The following is a 20,345-nucleotide window of genomic DNA, read 5'->3' on the forward strand; positions in this document are numbered from 1 at the left end:
TCTACCATACGTGATAAATACCAGTTTATCCTTTTGTTTTTTTAATTGGTTAAATGTTGCAAAAACATTTCTACTTGCTAGAATTTTTTAAATGAATCTGCTTTAGCCCATATCCTACAGTACAAATGTATGGTAGAAGGCAGATGTCAGCCACCTTTTCAGCTCCACCATGCTGGGGTTGATATGCTCAAACTCTTGTCCCTGGTGTGATATAGAGCAGTCTTGGGGTTACTCTAACTTACACCAGTTGTCCATCTCAACTGTTTTCTCTGGCCATGCTACCTATTCTGGCCCCAGGGGGATTCCACATGACAGGGGAGTCCGCAGGCATCCAAACTCTCAAAGCACCCACTGTGGTGGCCAGAATCTGTCCATTTAACTATTTCAAATTTTGAATTTGTAAATACACCAGAAATCTGATTTTAAAAGTTAGACTCAGCCAATCAGAGAACAGAAATATGACCATGTGACCAACAAAAATTGAAAATCTAATTGAAATTTTGAATACTGGCTCCTTGCAATGAACTACTCACAAACAAGCCACTGACTAAGAATCATTTCGCAAATAGTTTCAAACAATAAATATATCTGAGAATATTGTGATCAGTTGCCATACAATCTGTGAACAGCAAATAGATTAACTTAACTGAGCCTGTTATTCAATACATATTATTTGAGCAGCTGTATTGGATTCAGTGTGATTAATTAGCAAGGTATTTTTCACATGTTCATCTTATCATTTCTTGTAGCAAAATGCGTGGACATCACCTTAGGCTCTTGTGGTGACGTTCCCTACACCAAAACAATGTATCCTAATTTGCTGGATCAGAAGTCCAGAGAAGTGGTTGAATTCAGCTCTGAATATATTCTCATGAGTGTGCTACACAACTTGCTTCAGGGAGAATGTAATCCTGATCTGAGACTCTTGAGCTGCTCAATACTGGCCCCACAGTGTGAAAAAGACAAAATGATAAAGCCCTGCAGACACGTCTGTGAAAACCTGAGAAAAAATTGCCTTCCTGCATTTGACACAATAGACATGGCTTGGCCCTACTTCTTAGACTGTGATCGCTTCTTTGCTGGTGAAGAAGAAGGTTGTTTTGATCCACTGGCAAAGCTACGAGGTAAGAACTGAAGCTATACAGGCACATCATAAGAAACTATCCATGATCGCTACAATATATCGACAGATTTTGTATTATATCTTAAAATCTTACCTGAAATTTTAGAACAACAGGAAATGCACAATACTAACTAGCTCATGGAAGGTAAATTGCCTTTGTGAATGTTATTTTTTTGTTTAGCGGTATATAGTGCAGGTGACTGAAGTCAGTTGAGTTACACCAAGGATGACTTTGATCCAATAGATTTAAAGGACCAGTCTCTATGCTGAAGGCTGAAGTTTACCTGTGTACTACAGGCTGGTTTTTAGCTGGTGAAGCTCACAGCAAATATGGCTGCACATCTTAAAACATCTGTCACCGTGCAAGTGCAGTAGCTGGTTTTGGAGACTTGGACTAACATAGTTGGGGATTGGTCCTGCTTTGAGCAGGGGGTTGTACTAGATGACCTCCTGAGGTCTCTTCCAACCCTAATCTTCTGTGATTCTATGATGCTATGATTCTACCTCACACGGAAGAGCAAATGGAGGAGGTTCTTGTTCAGATCTAATGTCTTGATTCAAGTCATTTCTAATTTCCATACTTTTATTATTGGAAATGTATGCTTTATGAACAGAGGGGCAGGTGTTTGTTCACTGTATCTTGATAACCCCACTCTGGCACAAACTTTTTGACCTCACTTAGTTGCAGTTATAATTTTTCTCTGCAGGGGAGCCAGAATTAGCTGAGGAAGATTTACTTGTGGAGGTGCCTACAACTTTAATTCAGTTCACCCATCATTCGTATTACAAAATGGTGAGCATTTTGAAGAAGACTGCTTCTAGGTGCTCCCACATTGCAAGAACTTACAGCATTGGCCGTAGCTTTGAAGGGAAAGACCTTTTTGTGATTGAGTTTTCAACCAATCCTGGACACCATGACCTGAGTGAGTAATAATGCTCCCAGCTGCAGTGTGGACATAACTCTGACAGCTAGCCTCTTAGGGTGAGATATGGTGAACTTCTATCATGTTCCCTATAGATTAATAGATTTTAAGGCCAGAAGAACCATTGTGATCATTTAGTCTGACCTTCTGCATAGGATTTCCCTAGATTAATTCCGGCTTCAAGTCCAATAGCTGTCACTGAAATAGAACATATCTTTTAGAAAAAACATCCAATTCTGATTTTAAAATTTCCAGTGATGGAGAATACATCACCACTCTTGGTAAGTTTATTCAATGGTTAATTACCCCCCCTTCAATATTTTACCCCATTTCTAGTTTGAATTTGTCTTGCTTCAACTTCCAGCCATTTAACCTTGTTATACCTTTCTCTGATAGATTGAAGAGCCCTGTGTTATCAAAGGTCACACAGGAAGTCTGTAGCAGAGTAGGGATCTGAATCTCCCAAGTCCCATGTTAGAAGCCTAAGCACTAGGCCATCTTTCACCTCCAATTAAAGGAACAGTAGGAGCACTGTCCTTAATACTATAATGTTCCATTGGCCAGTTGAATGGTTAGGTAGCCTACAAACCAGTAAATAAACATGTTTTAAAATAAAACCATAATTCAACATGTTTTATCGTAAAAATGATACATTAGCAGGCAATTACACCATTCTGAACCGCATAACGGGGCTTTTAAGAGGGCAAAAATAACTCCCAGAGCAGGAGACCTTCATGACCTATGTAAAGCTGGTATGAAGGCTCGACTCCATCCCTCCTCCCTGCTTCAGGCATACAGAGTTTGTTATGGTTAGAGAGAAAGATGAGGATGCAGACTGGGAAAAGGGAAGGGGTGTGGCTAGAATGCACTGCACTACAGCTATGCTCTAGTTTCCATGACCCATAGGGAACCATGAGATGCAGAGCATAATATAGGGGCGTCCTGAGGCTACTCTAACTTACACCAGTGGCGTCATAGGCCCCAGAATAGAATTTAAAGCTACATTTGCACCCTAACCTGATTCCTGCTCCAAACACAGGGATGGTCTAACAGAGAATCAAGGCCATAATACTATATACATGCTGTTGTTGTATACTTGGTTTCAGAATCTATGGTGATGTGTGCATGTGGCAGGCAAGGTGGCTCTGTAGCGCCTCCTTCAGCGCCACACATTGTATTACATCCACTCCCCATCTTGGTTTGCAAAGTTTGGCCACCTGCTTGAGGTAGGGTAACCTGTGCAGTAAGCTGGGCATCAGTTTCCAAAGAAAAATAGCAGCTCAGGATTCGGCTGTCTGCCACTTTAAACAAAGAAGAAAACATCCTTCAGAATGCAAGTGCTTACTTGCTGGACTTAGAGTCAGGTCCTGGCCTGGGCTCTCGGTTAGCACTTAGGTGCTCCTCCTGTGTCCCAGTCTCACTCAGCTCTGCCCTCAAGGAAAAGCTGGCCAAACATCCTAATTGGCCTGCTGACTCTTGATAGGTCAATATTTCCTTCTGGCCCTTCTACGTCTCTGGAGGACTGCCTTGTTGGTCACCTGGTGTAGATGGATTTTCCTTGGGCACGGAGTGTCAGGACTCTCATGCCTCCAGCAGAGCGTAGAGAAGGCCTGATAGATCCCATCACAGTGTAGTCTAGCTGATGTCTGAGCCAATTATTCTTTTCCTAGATGTTTTTGTTTGCAGTCCTCTGAAAATACTCTGATTTACAGTTAGTTTTAGCTGTTCTCATCATTAACCGCAGTGATTGCCTCAAAACATTTGTGAATTCTTAACAAATAGTTCACTTTATTGTATAAAGAAAATATATTTAATTTGTTAACTGACTTGAAGTTAGTGCAAATGGATCTGGAATTGACATGATGTTTACAGGAAAATGCATGTTAAATTACTGTAAATAAAACTCACTGACTCATCTGTCAGCTATCTGCGTTGGAAGGCTTTGGGAAGGCATCCAAATGTTCTCAGAATTACAACAAATCATCTCATTACTCCATCTTTTCACAGTGAAGCCAGAATTTAAGTATATTGGAAACATGCATGGAAATGAAGTTGTTGGAAAAGAATTGTTAATATACCTTGCACAATACTTGTGCTCTGAATATCTCCTTGGGAACCCCAGGATCCAGACTTTGATAAACAACACTAGAATTCACCTTCTGCCTTCACTGAACCCAGATGGGTATGAACTTGCTGCAGAAGAGGTAAAAGACTTTTTGCAATGAAGTGAATATGTTGTAAAATTACCCTGCAAAAGAGAAAAGAAAATCTGGGGTTTGCGGGATTTAGGTTTTGACAATAGTTGACTAACAGATTTTATTCCCATCTGATTTGATGGGTGGCTGCTCTATAGTGCCCAGATTAACAAAACTAACAGGTAATTTGGACCAGATTTTGCATTGTTCCTGCTTGCATACTGGAGGTTTGATACAGATGAAAGTCTGTTTGGACATTCAGCAGCCTGCCCTATCAATATTTGGGCAAAATGCCCAAGAGCCAATTATGACATTTGAAATTGCTCCTTTTATTTTATACAAACTTTTCGTTTAATATATTTTCTTCCTCAGCTAGAAGATCAAATGTAATTAAATATTAATATTTATTATGTTTGCTGAGCCCTGATTTAAACCTGTTTAACAGTTGTTGTGTTCGACCTCTGAGTCACATCCGTGGTGCTCACACGTGCTTTTGAGGGCCTTTGGGATAAAGGGTGTTCTATAAATAAATATATTATTTCCACTCTCTGGACACTTTTAACAAATCTCCGGTGCCTTTTTGGCATTTCAAACTTCCAGTTGGTCATTAGCAAATAACATTTTTAAACCCCCAAACATTATGAGACAGACAGGATTGGATCTATTTAATTGGCTTCTTTCTTTATTAGGGAGCTGGTTACAATGGATGGATTAATGGACGTCAAACTGCTCAGAACCTTGATCTTAACAGAAATTTCCCTGACTTGACATCTGAAGTTTACAACAGAGCCGGGCTCCGATGGGCACGCCTAGACCACATCCCCATTCCCCAGTCCTATTGGGAGGGTAAGGTATGAATTACAGACCTTTTATCAAATATTTTGTATAAAGGCTCAGATAATTATGAATATTTAAAAAAATCAGTACGAAGTTATCCTTGATGCTTGTTTGAGCTTAATATTATTATTCTTATAAGGAGGACTAGTTGGATGTGCATAGGATTTGTATGATAAGTCATGGGCTGATCTTGGAAGAAAAGGCAAAAGTCTCAAATGACTAGCAAACAAAAATGTCACAAATAACAGGTTTCTGTATTTAATTAAACTATACGCTATTGTACAACAGAATCAATTTGATTTTTAGAAGGGCTGAGCACCCACAACTCATATTGACTTGATTATTAATTAATTATTATTATTAAATGTATTATTTGTATTGCGGTAGGGTCTATCAGCCCCAGTCATCGCTCGGTGCTGAACAGACAGAACACCAAGCTGGTCCCTGCCCCATGGAGCTCACAGTGACTTCATTGGGAGTTACGTATCCTCAGCATTTCTTGAAAATGACCAAGTTGACATTTTAACAAACAGCTCAAGTAACTGAAGCTGTTATCTCAATGCCTACTCATTTCCCGCCCCCCACCCCCCAGCAGTACTGGAAGGTGGGTGGGAGAAAGCAGCTGTTACCTCTCCTCCCCGGTACTGGGAGCAGCAAAAGGAACACTGGGCCTGAAGTTAATCATCAGCAACTTAAGTAAGTCATGTGCTTGCATAGCAATAGTGTGATATTCAGGAGTGTTTTAGCTCCTAGCCCCAGTCACAGGACAGGTGTACCAAAGGCTATACCCCTGTCATGGGGCAGGGAGCGGTTTCCCTCAGCTCCAGTGGCTGCAGTTGCAATTCATCTCCCTACAAACAGAGGAAACACAGAATCCATCACCTACTGTAAGTGTGAGGCAAAACACTAGCCCTGAGTCTGAGAGCTCCTGCTCTCTCTTCAATTCCCCATGCAACCCTGGTTTTCGTTTGGGTGGGTTTTCAGTGAAATTGGTTCAGTTGTTTGCCAGCATGCAATCCCAAATGTTCAAAGTCCTAGAAAGGATGGATGATTCAGAAATTACGATGCTGGCAGGGGACTCTGGGGAGTCTCTGCTTCTCCACAAACCTTCACCATGGGCAAGTCATTTAGTCTCTTTGAGCCTCACTTCCCCATCTGTACAATGCGGATAATAGCACTGCCCTACCTCACAGGGGTGTTGTGAGAATCAATACATTACAGAGTGTGTGTTGCTCAGATACTACCATAATGGGGGCCATAGAAACCCACACCTTCAGTGACAGCTGAGAGAAATGTGCTGGCTATGTGCTGATCCTGCAAGGTATGCCATGTAGATGGAGCCCTGAGCCCAGTTGACTTCTCTCGATGCTCTGCATAGGCATAGAAGCCCCCTGTGTGGAGCAGCTGGTAGGATCAGGGCCTTGATGATTTTCAGCTTTCAAATGAACTAATAAAGAGAGATGGTGGATGGCAAATAGGGGGCTTGTGAAACACAGCACACTGCAAGCCTCAGAGCACAGACTGAGGGAGCCTCAGAAGAGAAGAAATGGCCTTCATAGAACTAGATAAAATTTCTTTGATGAATAGTTTATTACCATCCTCCTCCCAAACAAAAGGCAATTTCAGATAGACTGAAACTGTTCATGAATTAGGGTCAAACATGGCAAAGTGAAATGTCTGAGTTTTCATTTAGAACTGATGTTTTGTTTAGAAATGTAGCTAGATTTAACTTAAAATAATAAAATAAAATAAAAAAATAACAACAACTAACAATAAATCTCTAAAAACCAAAAAGGCAGAAAAACACCCAAAAATAAAACAGACCATTTCATTCAACTTGAAATTAAATTTGCATCTTTGTGTTTTGGTGAGAAACTGAAAAACTGGTGTTTTGGGGTGACCCGAAATTACTTTTTTCCCTCAGAGATTTGTCACTGAACCAAAACAATCAATTATTCGCTCAGCTCCAGCATTAGAGCATTTGAAGCAGAGTTGGAGGCCTAGTAAAGAGGTTCCAAGAGACAAAAAGGAGAGGTCCCAAGAGATAATATACGAGGGGGAGAGAAAGAGAGAGAGAGAGATTCCAAACAAAGCAGAACTCTGCTGCCCTGAGAGCTGGGCACCTTTTTTTTCTGTTAATCCCAATAGTGCACAGTCATTGACATTATTTACATTTAAAATAGTGCATTGTTATTGCATTGAGTAATGTCTCTGAAGGACTGAGAAGGGCCTGGGAAGTGGTCTTTGGCCCTGACCATGCAAATAACTCCATGTGGGCAGACCCTGCATCCAGCACAGAGCCTTGTTATTTTGAATGGGGCTCCAAGCAGGTGCAGAGGGGGTCTGCCTATACAGAGCCCTTGGCAGGATCAAAGCCTTGGTGAGCTAACTGCTGGTGCCATTTGGCTAGGGAACTCTGCATTGGACTCTGTCGCCTCCAGAGCTGTGTGCTGTATAATAGGCCATACGTGTGTCAAACACACTTGGGAAAAGGCAGGGAAGAATTGTCACCAGTTTTGCCCAGGCCTATTTGGAAGATTTTCCGCTGCTGTACTATTGTACTGGGCTGCATGCCTCTGCATTAACATTAGATTGGAAGCCTTCCAAGGCAGGGACCAGGACATCTTTCCTGCCTTGTCTACACTTCCAGGAGCTGCAGAACGGAAGTCTCAGCCCAGGAAGAGAGGGGACAAAGAGAGATTTATGCTCATATTCTGCGCTGCTCCGAAGACTGATGCAGCCAACAGCATAAGCTGCAGCAGCTCCTGGCCACTCTGACTTAGCCCAGCCCAGGCTGCCTATGGACTGCGGCCCAGCCCAGAATTCCTCTAACACTATTCACTGCATAATGTTTACATTCTTGCCCCTAGTCTTTTCCCAGTTGCCCTCTGCCATGTGTGTGGCATGCTCCTTAAACATGACTTTATGGTGGGGAGTAGTGTAGGGCCACTTACAGAGTGCCCTGCACTCGTCAGATTCTCCCCCGGACTCCTGTTGTGCCTTTACAGCCCCATATGCCATCACAGTAGCCTACAGAAGCCTGGGTGGGTGACAGAATTTGTCCCTAGGATTTTTGTCCCAAATTTCCCACTGTTGCTACCACAAGTTCTGCTCCCCTAGTGACAGAGAATGTGAGTGCTCCAGTGCAGAAAAGGCATAGGCAGCCACTGGCATTTTAACCCCTCTGTTGTCTCAACCTGCCCTTAACAGAAACAAAACACACAAAATTACAGCGGGGTTTCAACATACCAGAGGCTACAACCATTCTACTGCAGGCCTTTCACTGCATTTTACAGAGGAATTAGCCATGAAGGAAGTGACTATTTAACACACCACAAACACACAGAGAACTTGTTCCCTCCGTAACAAGCAGCTCAACAACACACAAAGTACCTTCCGATGTGTATTGTGTAGAGAGAGAATGAGAGAACCTGTCATCCTGTGACCTTGAAGGCACACCAAAAACTTCCCTGACAACTACAGTTTCATTTAGCTAAGAGACGAAACTGCATGAATCTTCTCTCTGTCCAGAGTTAACCTACTCCTACAGCAGAGGAAAGTGATCAGGAACAGTCAGCATGGATTCACCAAGGGAAGGTCATGCCTGACTAATCTAATCGCCTTCTATGATGAGATTACTGGTTCTGTGGATGAAGGGAAAGCAGTGGATGTATTGTTTCTTGACTTTAGCAAAGCTTTTGACACGGTCTCCCACAGTATTCTTGTCAGCAAGTTAAAGAAGTATGGGCTGGATGAATGCACTATAAGGTGGGTAGCAAGTTGGCTAGATTGTCAGGCTCAACGGGTAGTGATCAATGGCTCCATGTCTAGTTGGCAGCCGGTGTCAAGTGGAGTGCCCCAGGGGTCGGTCCTGGGGCCGGTTTTGTTCAATATCTTCATAAATGATCTGGAGGATGGTGTGGATTGCACTCTCAGCAAATTTGCGGATGATACTAAACTGGGAGGAGTGGTAGATACGCTGGAGGGCAGGGATAGGATACAGAGGGACCTAGACAAATTGGAGGATTGGGCCAAAAGAAATCTGATGAGGTTCAATAAGGATAAGTGCAGGGTCCTGCACTTAGGACGGAAGAACCCAATGCACAGCTACAGACTAGGGACCGAATGGCTAGGCAGCAGTTCTGCGGAAAAGGACCTAGGGGTGACAGTGGACGAGAAGCTGGATATGAGTCAGCAGTGTGCCCTTGTTGCCAAGAAGGCCAATGGCATTTTGGGATGTATAAGTAGGGGCATAGCGAGCAGATCGAGGGACGTGATCGTCCCCCTCTATTCGACATTGGTGAGGCCTCATCTGGAGTACTGTGTCCAGTTTTGGGCCCCACACTACAAGAAGGATGTGGATAAATTGGAGAGAGTCCAGCGAAGGGCAACAAAAATGATTAGGGGTCTGGAACACATGACTTACGAGGAGAGGCTGAGGGAACTGGGATTGTTTAGTCTGCAGAAGAGAAGAATGAGGGGGGATTTGATAGCTGCTTTCAACTACCTGAGAGGTGGTTCCAGAGAGGATGGTTCTAGACTATTCTCAGTGGTAGAAGAGGACAGGACAAGGAGTAATGGTCTCAAGTTGCAGTGGGGGAGGTTTAGGTTGGATATTAGGAAAAACTTTTTTATTAGGAGGGTAGTGAAACACTGGAATGCATTACCTAGGGAGGTGGTAGAATCTCCTTCCTTAGAAGTTTTTAAGGTCAGGCTTGACAAAGCCCTGGCTGGGATGATTTAATTGGGGATTGGTCCTGCTTTGAGCAGGGGGTTGGACTAGATGACCTCCTGAGGTCCCTTCCAACCCTGATATTCTATGGTTCTAAGAGCCATATGAGTTGTTGATGTAATGAGCATCAATTTTGCTAGGGATATGAACCATTTACCTTCGTGAGGGGACGCTATTATGGAACTCAGCTTTGTGCATGTAAAAGCATTAGTATGTCTGCTTCAAAGCCAGCCTTTCAACTGTCATTTACTTAATAGTATTTATTATCCAGCTTATTAAAGTAATTATGCAGGTATTCCAAAGCACCACATGGAGACCGGAAAATTGAAAGCAAGCTCTTTGCCAGTCACATAAACTCAGAAAAACCCCTTCCCTTCCCATAATCCTTGCCCTCACAACAAGCTTTGTTCTCTGTTATTACCAATTATTGTAATAAATGGTCAGAGTTTAAATTGAGAAACATTATCAGAGATTAAATAAATTAAATTGCCTTGATTCATACAGGATTTGGAGGCTTATAGTGGAGGCTGGCAGAAACTGTAGGAAATCTAGTCCAGTTGTTTCTAAAAGAAAAAAAAGAAATAATCTTTACAGACCATGGAGACAGTGGTTAAATACGATATAACTGACAGAAATGGGAATCAGGTTTAAAAAGGGTAATGGCCATTCACTATTTATAGCCAAATTATCTAGTTCCCTTCTAATTGTATCTTAAATTGCGCTTGCAAAATGGATAATTTAAGAATGATTGTCTGTGACTGAAAGGCAAAGGACTTTTGGTGAGTTAATAAACCACATTAAAGAAATAATCTATGAATAGTCAAAGGGTAGAGTCTGATACTATTGATGGAGCTGAACCAGAAGGACGTAGGTTTAAAAATATAGTTTCTTTAAAGCTAAATTGCTATATGGGTTGCAAAACCTAATTGTTTTCCACAAAATTTGCAGCAATAAAATAATAATGGTGTAAAGTTGTCCTGCAGTAACCCAAGAGGTTGAATACCAACCTCAGGGCAGGCAACGGGGCACAAACCCCAAAATAGGTGTGCTTTTTGTACGTAGATTTCACTAAACCAATTATCAAGTGGAAAGTCATGAAGCACTGTAACAGCCTAACCATGGAGTCACAGACAGTACCCTTGGATACTCCAATCTGTCTTGCCACACAGGCGAGCCTACCTTTGTGATAAATGGTCCCTTACACCAAGGATCACAGCAGTATTCAGGTTACTGTCTGTCCCAAAGGCCCAGTCACTTACCCCAGGTCAGTTGCTCTTTAGATCTCACAACAAAGACAATGCTTGTAGCCAATTCTATAATAAACTATCTAAAGATTTATTAACAGGGAAAAGGAAATAGAGTTCTTTATAAGATGAAAGCAGGAAAACACACACACGAGTCACAGTTTTACATTTGAAAAGGTAATAGACGTTTCTATAATAAACAAGCTGTATATGTCCTATAGGGCTAACCCATGCTAAGCAGCTGGGGATCCCTTGCTTATGCTTAGAAGCTGTACGCCCGCAGAGTCCAGGAGACATAGAGGTACAGTTCCTTCTTGTTAGGGTTTTTTTATTCTCTTTCCCCCATGTGCTCTAAGCTGTGAACTCAGATGATGGGTGGAATCAACTTGCATAACTCTTCTTCGTGGGCGTGGAGCGAGAGAGCGGAGAAACAAAGTCTTTTGTTCTCTTCAGTGTCCCACAGTAGTCATTGTGGTGTTGATGGGCCTTCCTTGTTGACCAGGATGTAACAGCTTTGGAGGTCAGCACTTCACACTAGTTAATGTCTCTCTCCTGTCTAGTGATTTAGAATGTCACAGAAGTTTACATTCCAAATGCTTAAATATTACCTTACAATATAGGATACAGGTGCTGTAAGTGAGATTAATACACACAGCAACACACCAGCAATCAAGAAAGTCTTAATACTAAACACAATCTTGTAATTTTAATACCTATTTTAATAATATTAACACAGAGGTGAGCCAGACTGATTCCAGCTAGGTATTTGTTCATATTCGGTTAAGACATGGGGACCGTGGCATGGGCTGGCATCTGGTCTGCCAGCATCACAAACGGGCTCACTGTCTTGCGGAGTATGTAGGTATCTAACAAGGAAGTAGGCGAGAGAGAGAGACATGGAAAGAGATTGAGTTTGGAAGTTCTCTGAATAGGACATTCTGGGCTTGTCCCAGAAAATATAGATTAACTGTTAAATAAAAGACTTTTACTGAAATCTGAGAGTACCTATTTCCTCAGGAATAGGACAGGGTCTGTGTTGGTGCCTATTCACTGCTGCAGAGAGGAGCAAAGGAGCAGACAGTTTTGTGTGCTGAAACCAGAGAAGAGGAATTGAGCCCCCTCTGCAGCAGGCTTCCCTGTTACTCAACAGCCTTCAGCAGAGCTCTTGTGTGGGCACTGACAGAACGGAGAAGCATAGGAATTGCCACAGCATGGTCCATTGGCCATCCAGCTGATCCCAAGAGGAAACCCATGACGGCATCAGTGCTTCTCCAGGCTGTATTAAATTGTCTGCAGTTTCTGCTTCTGAGAAGGGATGGAGTTAAAGGGAGCCAAGGCTTGGGAAGGAGGCCCAGGAATCAGCCCAGAAGGGTCTGATTTTTCTTACTAATTCCATGGCATCCATGGAGTCAGGTCTCAGATTCCCTGTGGAAAGCCCACTCTCACTGCAAACCCATAAGGGAGCCTTCCTCTGAGACTCCCCGAGTTCATTCTCACAAAACTTCCTGAGGCAATTTTCTCTCCCCCACCTTTGGTATGTGTGTACCTGTGTGTGCCTGAAAGACTTCTCTAGTGTCCTTTACCCATGGGGCTCAACTCCCCAGGGCTTTTCAAATGGTCTCCCTTCTTCTGAGCTGTAAGTAAAATACTCTCATGCTCTTGAACATATGGGGGAATTGCCGTATTAACAAACTTGACAATGGTTAGGCAGCCAGTGTGCCTGGGAAAGGAGTCCAGGAGAGCTGGCTGTATTTCAAGGAATCCCTGTTGAGGTTACAGGGACAAACCATCCCGATGAGTCGAAAGAATAGTAAATATGGCAGACAACCAGCTTGGCTTAATGGTGAAATCCTAGTGGATCTTAAACATAAAAAAGAAGCTTACAAGAAGTGGAAGGTTGGACTTATGACCAGGGAAGAGTATAAAAATATTGCTCGGGCATGTAGGAATGATATCAGGAGGGCCAAATCACACCTGGAGCTGCAGCTAGCCAGAGATGTTAAGAGTAACAAGAAGGGTTTCTTCAGGTATGTTGGCAACAAGAAGAAAGCCAAGGAATGTGTGGGCCCCTTACTGAATGAGGGAGGCAACCTAGTGACAGAGGATGTGGAAAAAGCTAATGTACTCAATGCTTTTTTTGCCTCTGTTTTCACTAACAAGGTCAGCTCCCAGACTGCTGTGCTGGGCATCACAAAATGGGGAAGAGATGGTCAGCTCTCTGTGGAGATAGAGGTGGTTAGGGACTATTTAGAAAAGCTGGACATGCACAAGTCCATGGGGCTGGACGAGTTGCATCCGAGAGTGCTGAAGGAATTGGCGGCTGTGATTGCAGAGCCATTGGCCATTATCTTTGAAAACTCGTGGCGAACCGGGGAAGTCCCGGATGACTGGAAAAAGGCTAATGTAGTGCCAATCTTTAAAAAAGGGAAGAAGGAGGATCCTGGGAACTACAGGCCAGTCAGCCTCACCTCAGTCCCTGGAAAAATCATGGAGCAGGTCCTCAAAGAATCAATCCTGAAGCACTTGCATGAGAGGAAAGTGATCAGGAACAGCCAGCATGGATTCACCAAGGGAAGGTCATGCCTGACTAATCTAATCGCCTTTTATGATGAGATTACTGGTTCTGTGGATGAAGGGAAAGCAGTGGATGTATTGTTTCTTGACTTTAGCAAAGCTTTTGACACGGTCTCCCACAGTATTCTTGTCAGCAAGTTAAGGAAGTATGGGCTGGATGAATGCACTATAAGGTGGGTAGAAAGCTGGCTAGATTGTCAGGCTCAACGGGTAGTGATCAATGGCTCCATGTCTAGTTGGCAGCCGGTATCAAGTGGAGTGCCCCAAGGGTCGGTCCTGGGGCCGGTTTTGTTCAATATCTTCATAAATGATCTGGAGGATGGTGTGGATTGCACTCTCAGCAAATTTGCGGATGATACTAAACTGGGAGGAGTGGTAGATACGCTGGAGGGGAGGGATAGGATACAGAAGGACCTAGACAAATTGGAGGATTGGGCCAAAAGAAATCTGATGAGGTTCAATAAGGATAAGTGCAGGGTCCTGCACTTAGGACGGAAGAACCCAATGCACAGCTACAGACTAGGGACCGAATGGCTAGGCAGCAGTTCTGCGGAAAAGGACCTAGGGGTGACAGTGGACGAGAAGCTGGATATGAGTCAGCAGTGTGCCCTTGTTGCCAAGAAGGCCAATGGCATTTTGGGATGTATAAGTAGGGGCATAGCGAGCAGATCGAGGGACGTGATCATTCCCCTCTATTCGACATTGGTGAGGCCTCATCTGGAGTACTGTGTCCAGTTTTGGGCCCCACACTTCAAGAAGGATGTGGATAAATTGGAGAGAGTCCAGCGAAGGGCAACAAAAATGATTAGGGGACTGGAACACATGAGTTATGAGGAGAGGCTGAGGGAGCTGGGATTGTTTAGCCTGCAGAAGAGAAGAATGAGGGGGGATTTGATAGCTGCTTTCAACTACCTGAAAGGGGGTTCCAAAGAGGATGGCTCTAGACTGTTCTCAATGGTAGCAGATGACAGAACAAGGAGTAATGGTCTCAAGTTGCAGTGGGGGAGGTTTAGATTGGATATTAGGAAAAACTTTTTCACTAAGAGGGTGGTGAAACACTGGAATGCGTTACCTAGGGAAGTGGTAGAATCTCCTTCCTTAGAGGTTTTTAAGGTCAGCCTTGACAAAGCCCTGGCTGGGATGATTTAACTGGGAATTGGTCCTGCTTCGAGCAGGGGGTTGGACTAGATGACCTTCTGGGGTCCCTTCCAACTCTGATATTCTATGATTCTATGATTCTACATGCTGACAAATATTGTCTCATTGTTCCTTTGTATTCCCCAGTCTGACTGTCTCCACCTGTTATCTCTTGTCTTATTGTAAATTCTTTGGGGCAGGGATCATCTTTTTGCCTAACACAATTTTATCTTAGTCCATTACTAGGGATCCTTTGTGCTACAGCAATGCTACAAATGAATTATTATAATGATAACTTCCTGATAAAGGACCTCTTTGCTTCCTTTTTCATGGGAATCAGTAGCATTGGATTCACTTTAAAACCCTGAGTCAATTGTGGGGGAAGGAAGGGGATGATATTTTCCATCCTGTCTCCCACTCCTAGCATGTCTTTCTCTCTGGGCTCACCTGTAATACTATAGTTTTTAATGATACTGGCATGCAAATATATGCAAAGGTACTAATGGCTTTTTGTGTATTGGAAACTGGAGCATAGCTAATAACCAGGATGTAGAACTTCAGTTATCTCAAATGATGATAAACCACAGAAGAATTTGCCATGCCAGGTCCTGTAACTCATGTTCCTAAATGCTAACAATACTTCACTTCCCTACTCCTTTTCCTGTTTACACAGGGTTGGAGGTTTCCACAATTCTTCACTACTCCTTCTGGTCCTTAACACAGATTCATAGGTCTTGGAGTTCCAGTCCTTTTCTCTTCAAACTTCTCTTGACAGTGTCTTCCCATCATATCGTCAGTCTTCCACGCCCTTTCTTGCTGTCCTCTTCCTCCCAGGCTTTCTTTGCTGGTCATTCTGATCACATGTCCATCCAACCTCAAAAGTGTGCTCTCCAGCCTCTCTATCATTAAGAGTTCCAAGTTCATCTTCCCCTTTATATCTTCCATGAGCACTCTGTCTGTCCTATACTCGCCTGCCATTCTCCTTTCTATTAGCTGTATCTTCTTTTCTTCCATCACTGTAACACCCATTTCCAAACCATAGATCAGACAGGAACCAACTTAATTTTTTTCTTTTAGTTTTTTACTTAATTGCCAGCCCCACAATACTTCTACCAGCTAAATGCTAACAACAACGAAGTAAAAATAATGTGTGATTCTTGGAGTGTTGTTATTCCGACCACCAATATCCCTCCCCCAATTCTTACCACATAGCCACCTGTCCCACAGTGTCCAGGGCCTATAAAATCTTCACTAATAAATTTTTACACAGTGTCTTACAAAAAATACACCCTGACTGTTCTGATACAATGTGAACATTCAGACAGACTTCTCACTGCAGCTGCCTAGAGCCAGCACTGTAGCTTTTGTTACACTTAGAGCCAGATTTTTAAAGGTATTTAGGTGTTGCGGCACTCAGCATTGCAGTGCAGATTTAGGAGCTTAAATTTAATTTTCAAACGGGATTTATGCTGTTAGGAACCAAAATCCCATTGGAAGTTGATGGGATTTAGGCACCAAGGTGCTTAAATCACTCTTGAAAACAGCTACTAAATCACTTAGGTGTTGCAACACTGAGCATCCCAACCCCTAAATATCTTTTTAGATTTTGGCTTTAGTGACTTTTCTTAGTGTTTTCAAGCCAGCTGACAGACACATGTTGGAGGGATCTAACTGATGACAATTCATCCAGTATTTTCATCTGAGCCTGGCATCCTGACATACCGCAAGTGCAACCTGGCAAACTACTGACACAAAATAAATGAAGCCCCACTTTCTGCCAATGGCTACATGCTCTGCGGAAGAGCCCTAATCAAAAACTGGCATCAATATAAAGGACCATTCATATGGGTCCTGTGAAACGGTTGCCCTGGCTTTATCACCAGAAAAGGTGTTTTCAGGTTGTTCTGCACTGGTTAGTGTGTGTATGCATACTGCCCTCTTGTAAATGAAATGGCAGCCCTGCTAAACAAATATGTTATAAGCACCCATACCAATGGCTAGTCTACAATGGATATAAAGCCTAATGCTGCTTCAGCTGCCTTCCTCAGTTACCCAGCACTTAATACACATTAAATGGAGTAACAGTATTCCACAGTGGTGTCTACGCCACCTGGATAAGAATGCCACTAGCTTTTACTGAACTGCTAACGCATTTCCTGCAATATTTACAGGAGGGCACTCGGGAAGTCACTCATGCAAGTGACCAGCTGACCAAGGGATGGTCGTCCTCTAACCTTCACTATTTTCTGATAGCTGATGGTATTTAAGCATGAGGTGACAGAGGGCTTTAGCAGCCCTGCATAGATCCATGCGCGACTGGGCCCAAAGTAAGAGCCTGACCCTCCTTTGCTTTACACCTCGTGTAGTCTTTGACATTTGTGCAAACACACTGCTGTTCTCATTTGGTAGCATTTTACAGCCACTTTTCACTAACATTGCACAGCTGTCAATGACCCCACAAGGGTGCAAATGGAAGGAGAATCCCTCCCTAAAACTAACAACTCTCTGACAGCTGTATTTCGAGGCTTACCCTAACTGGCCACCAGGTGTCACTGTTGCATTTAAGGAGTAGCTAATTATAATGTAGCCCTGAATGAAATTATTCCTCAGTAACTACTGAGGCCAGATAAGTCCCTCAAGAGAAACTGTTTACTTCATAGCATGAAATGGCAACATGAAGAATCCTATGGCTTAGACTCAACACACTGAACTCTTTTGCAAGCAACGCCTGGCTATACCAGTGCATAACATGGATATGGAGACGCTTCTCCGTCTATTGTCAGATGTACAGATCAGAGGATCTTTAAGGTTAAGATTTTGTCACGGTTATTTTTAGGAAAAGTCACGGACAAGTCACGGGCAATAAACAAAAATTCACAGGAATCCGTGACCTGTCTGTGACTTTTCTTAAAAATAACCAGGACGGAGGGCTGGCAGGGAAGGAATTACAGCTGGAGCCCCAGGGAGCGGGGACTGACAGCCCAAGCCTCACTGTCATGGGGGAAGGGGAGATACAGCACCAGCCCAAGCCACAGGGCATGGGCGAACAGAACCAGCCTCTGCTGAAGCCGAAGGGCAGGGGCGCACAGCCCCGGTTCCAGCCCCGGCTCCAGTCCTGGCGACAGCCACTGACAGATAAAACCAAAGAAGTAACAGATGTCCGGAAAAGTCATGGAATCTGTGACTTCAGTGACTAAATCACATCCTTAATTATCTTACAAGCATCAATGTAAAGTTGTTTTCTACTTTGTCTTTCAACAAGTGGTGAACACTAGGATTTTGCAGTTGAGTTCCAGCTTGTCCAGGGAAAATTTTGAAAGCAACATGTTACATTTTCATTAAAATGTGACCACTATTATGGCTCTTAATCTTGTTGCAATCTGAATTTTAGTTCAAATCACATCTTATTATTATTTATTTGTATTAGTATAGCGCCTAGGAACCCCAGTCCTCCCTTGTGCTAGTTACTGTATAAACACAGAACAAAAATATAGGCCATAGCAGTCTTTTCTCCATGTTGTGATGCTTTTTCCAAAAATGGCAATTGCCTCTGGGGTCTGGGTGGCTAGGAATTGTGAGTCTGACTTTCCATTTTGTTATAACAGTTTTTCTGGTCCTGGATTTTGGGGTCCAAACTCCATGCTTGTTACATGGGACAAACAACCACCACCCCGTCCCCTAATGGGACATCTGGGGAATCACACACAGTTTTCTTCCCCACCACACTCCTATCTGCAGGTGTTTCTATGAGAAGGGTCATGCTGGCCCCAAATTATTTTAAGTGAATCCATTCTAAACAGAATGTTAATTCAAGTGATTTTTCTTTCTACTCTTCAGGTAGCACCGGAGACAAAAGCAGTTATGAAGTGGATGAGGGCTATACCATTTGTATTGTCTGCCAGTCTCCATGGAGGTGAATTAGTTGTTACCTATCCCTATGACTTCTCAAGGCATCCACTAGAAGAGAAAATGTTCTCCCCTACACCTGATGAGAAGGTAATACTTCTGTCAGATGGCTACATAAATGAGTACAACTCCAGATATGGAACTACTTGGAACCAATCCTTTTAACTCGGAGCTGATGTGGATTTTTTGAATGCCAGACTTGCAACGATATCTCTAAATATGACATGAAAGGGTGAATGTAATTCTGCAGTCATTACACTCTAGGGGTGGGAATTGCAAAAGCACTTGGGGCTTGTCTAACGTCACTCTCAGGCCTGGTTACACTTCAAATTTAGGTAAACCTATTCACATTGCCCAGGTATGAAAAATTCATTCCCCTGAGTGCCAGAGTGAAGGTGACCTAACACCTGGTCTAGATGTCGTTTGACTGATGGAAGAATTCTTCCATTGACCTAGCTACTGCTGCTTGGGGAGGTGGATTACCTACACTGAAGGAAAAACCCCTTCCATCAATATAGGAAGTGTCTACATTATGGCGCTACAGCACCAGAGCTGCCGCTGTAGCTGTAGGAGCCATAGTGTAAACATGGCCCCGGTGAAATCAGTGCGAGTTTGAACATTGGCTTCTAAGGGACCAGCGTTGTGCTGATGCTGAGTGCTGGTCACTTAGAATATCAGGGTTGGAAGGGACCTCAGAAGGTCATCTAGTCCAACCCCCTGCTCAAAGCAGGACCAATCCTATTGTCAGACTCAGAGGGAGTAAAGAATAAGACTTGGAAAGTTAAACTATTGACAAATCTACTCATAGGAAAGTTTATTTCCTGTAGCCAAACCAATAAATAACATTTCAGTGACAACACATGAGGGCCTGACTGTCCACTTTCCGGCACCTTCTAGAGTCATTTACATATATACAGTTCTGATTTGGTAGCATTTTGCACCCGCTTTGCATTAGTGTAAATAACTCCACCAGGTGTAGGGGAACAGAGAATCTGCCCCTTAATATTTAAGGAGTTAAGGGTCCAATCTAACTCCCACTGGCTTCACAAGGAACAGGTTCTGAACATACAGTTCTTATCTTCATTTAAACCGAAGAAAATAAATGATGCCAGAAGGGGGCAATATTGTAATAGTTATTCCAGGTTAAGACGAAATAGTGAATATTTGTCTTTCCGGGCTCTGATTTGGAGTATTCTTCATTTTGGGAACTTTCAATATGCTGCACAATTTTCAGCCCTCTTCTCTACTTCTTTTTGATTTCCTAAAACTAGTCCTTGACACAAGTAATGAGAAGTTTGAGCTTTTGTGACATGTCAGAAATCCCTGGAGGTCTTAAAAAACACCACTTTCTTTAGCAAACAAATGCTGCAGAGAAATAAATAAATCACTTTTCCTTAGTGTGTGATGTACAAACCCTTGTGTTGAGGAGTGCAGGACTGGGTTGATTCCTTATGCAGGCTGGGCACCAGAGATCTGCAGTTAGGAAACTGGTATTAAGTGTCTTGTTGTGAGCTGCATAAAGTCTGCTGTTTGGATACTCAGTGATATACTTAGCAGGAAAAAAAAGGAGTACTTGTGGCACCTTAGAGACTAACCAATTTATTTGAGCATGAGCTTTCGTGAGCTACAGCTCACTTGCTCAAATAAATTGGTTAGTCTCTAAGGTGCCACAAG

The 20,345-nt window shown here is 43.1% G+C and overlaps 1 protein-coding gene across 3 annotated transcripts in view; it reads left to right on the forward strand.

The window, feature by feature from the left end:
* The window catches only part of CPZ (carboxypeptidase Z), a 65,765-nt gene that overhangs the window by 24,623 nt on the left and 20,797 nt on the right, over window positions 1–20,345 (forward strand). For all 3 annotated transcript variants that reach the window (XM_073342631.1, XM_073342632.1, XM_073342630.1), the window contains exons 3-7: window positions 750–1,124; window positions 1,831–2,046; window positions 4,054–4,250; window positions 4,931–5,092; window positions 18,603–18,761. In XM_073342631.1, the coding sequence (XP_073198732.1) occupies window positions 750–1,124; window positions 1,831–2,046; window positions 4,054–4,250; window positions 4,931–5,092; window positions 18,603–18,761 (1,109 nt within the window). The remainder of the gene's footprint in view (window positions 1–749; window positions 1,125–1,830; window positions 2,047–4,053; window positions 4,251–4,930; window positions 5,093–18,602; window positions 18,762–20,345) is intronic.

This window comes from Lepidochelys kempii, chromosome 4, assembly GCF_965140265.1.
Source record: "Lepidochelys kempii isolate rLepKem1 chromosome 4, rLepKem1.hap2, whole genome shotgun sequence".
Lineage (NCBI taxonomy): Eukaryota > Metazoa > Chordata > Testudines > Cheloniidae > Lepidochelys > Lepidochelys kempii.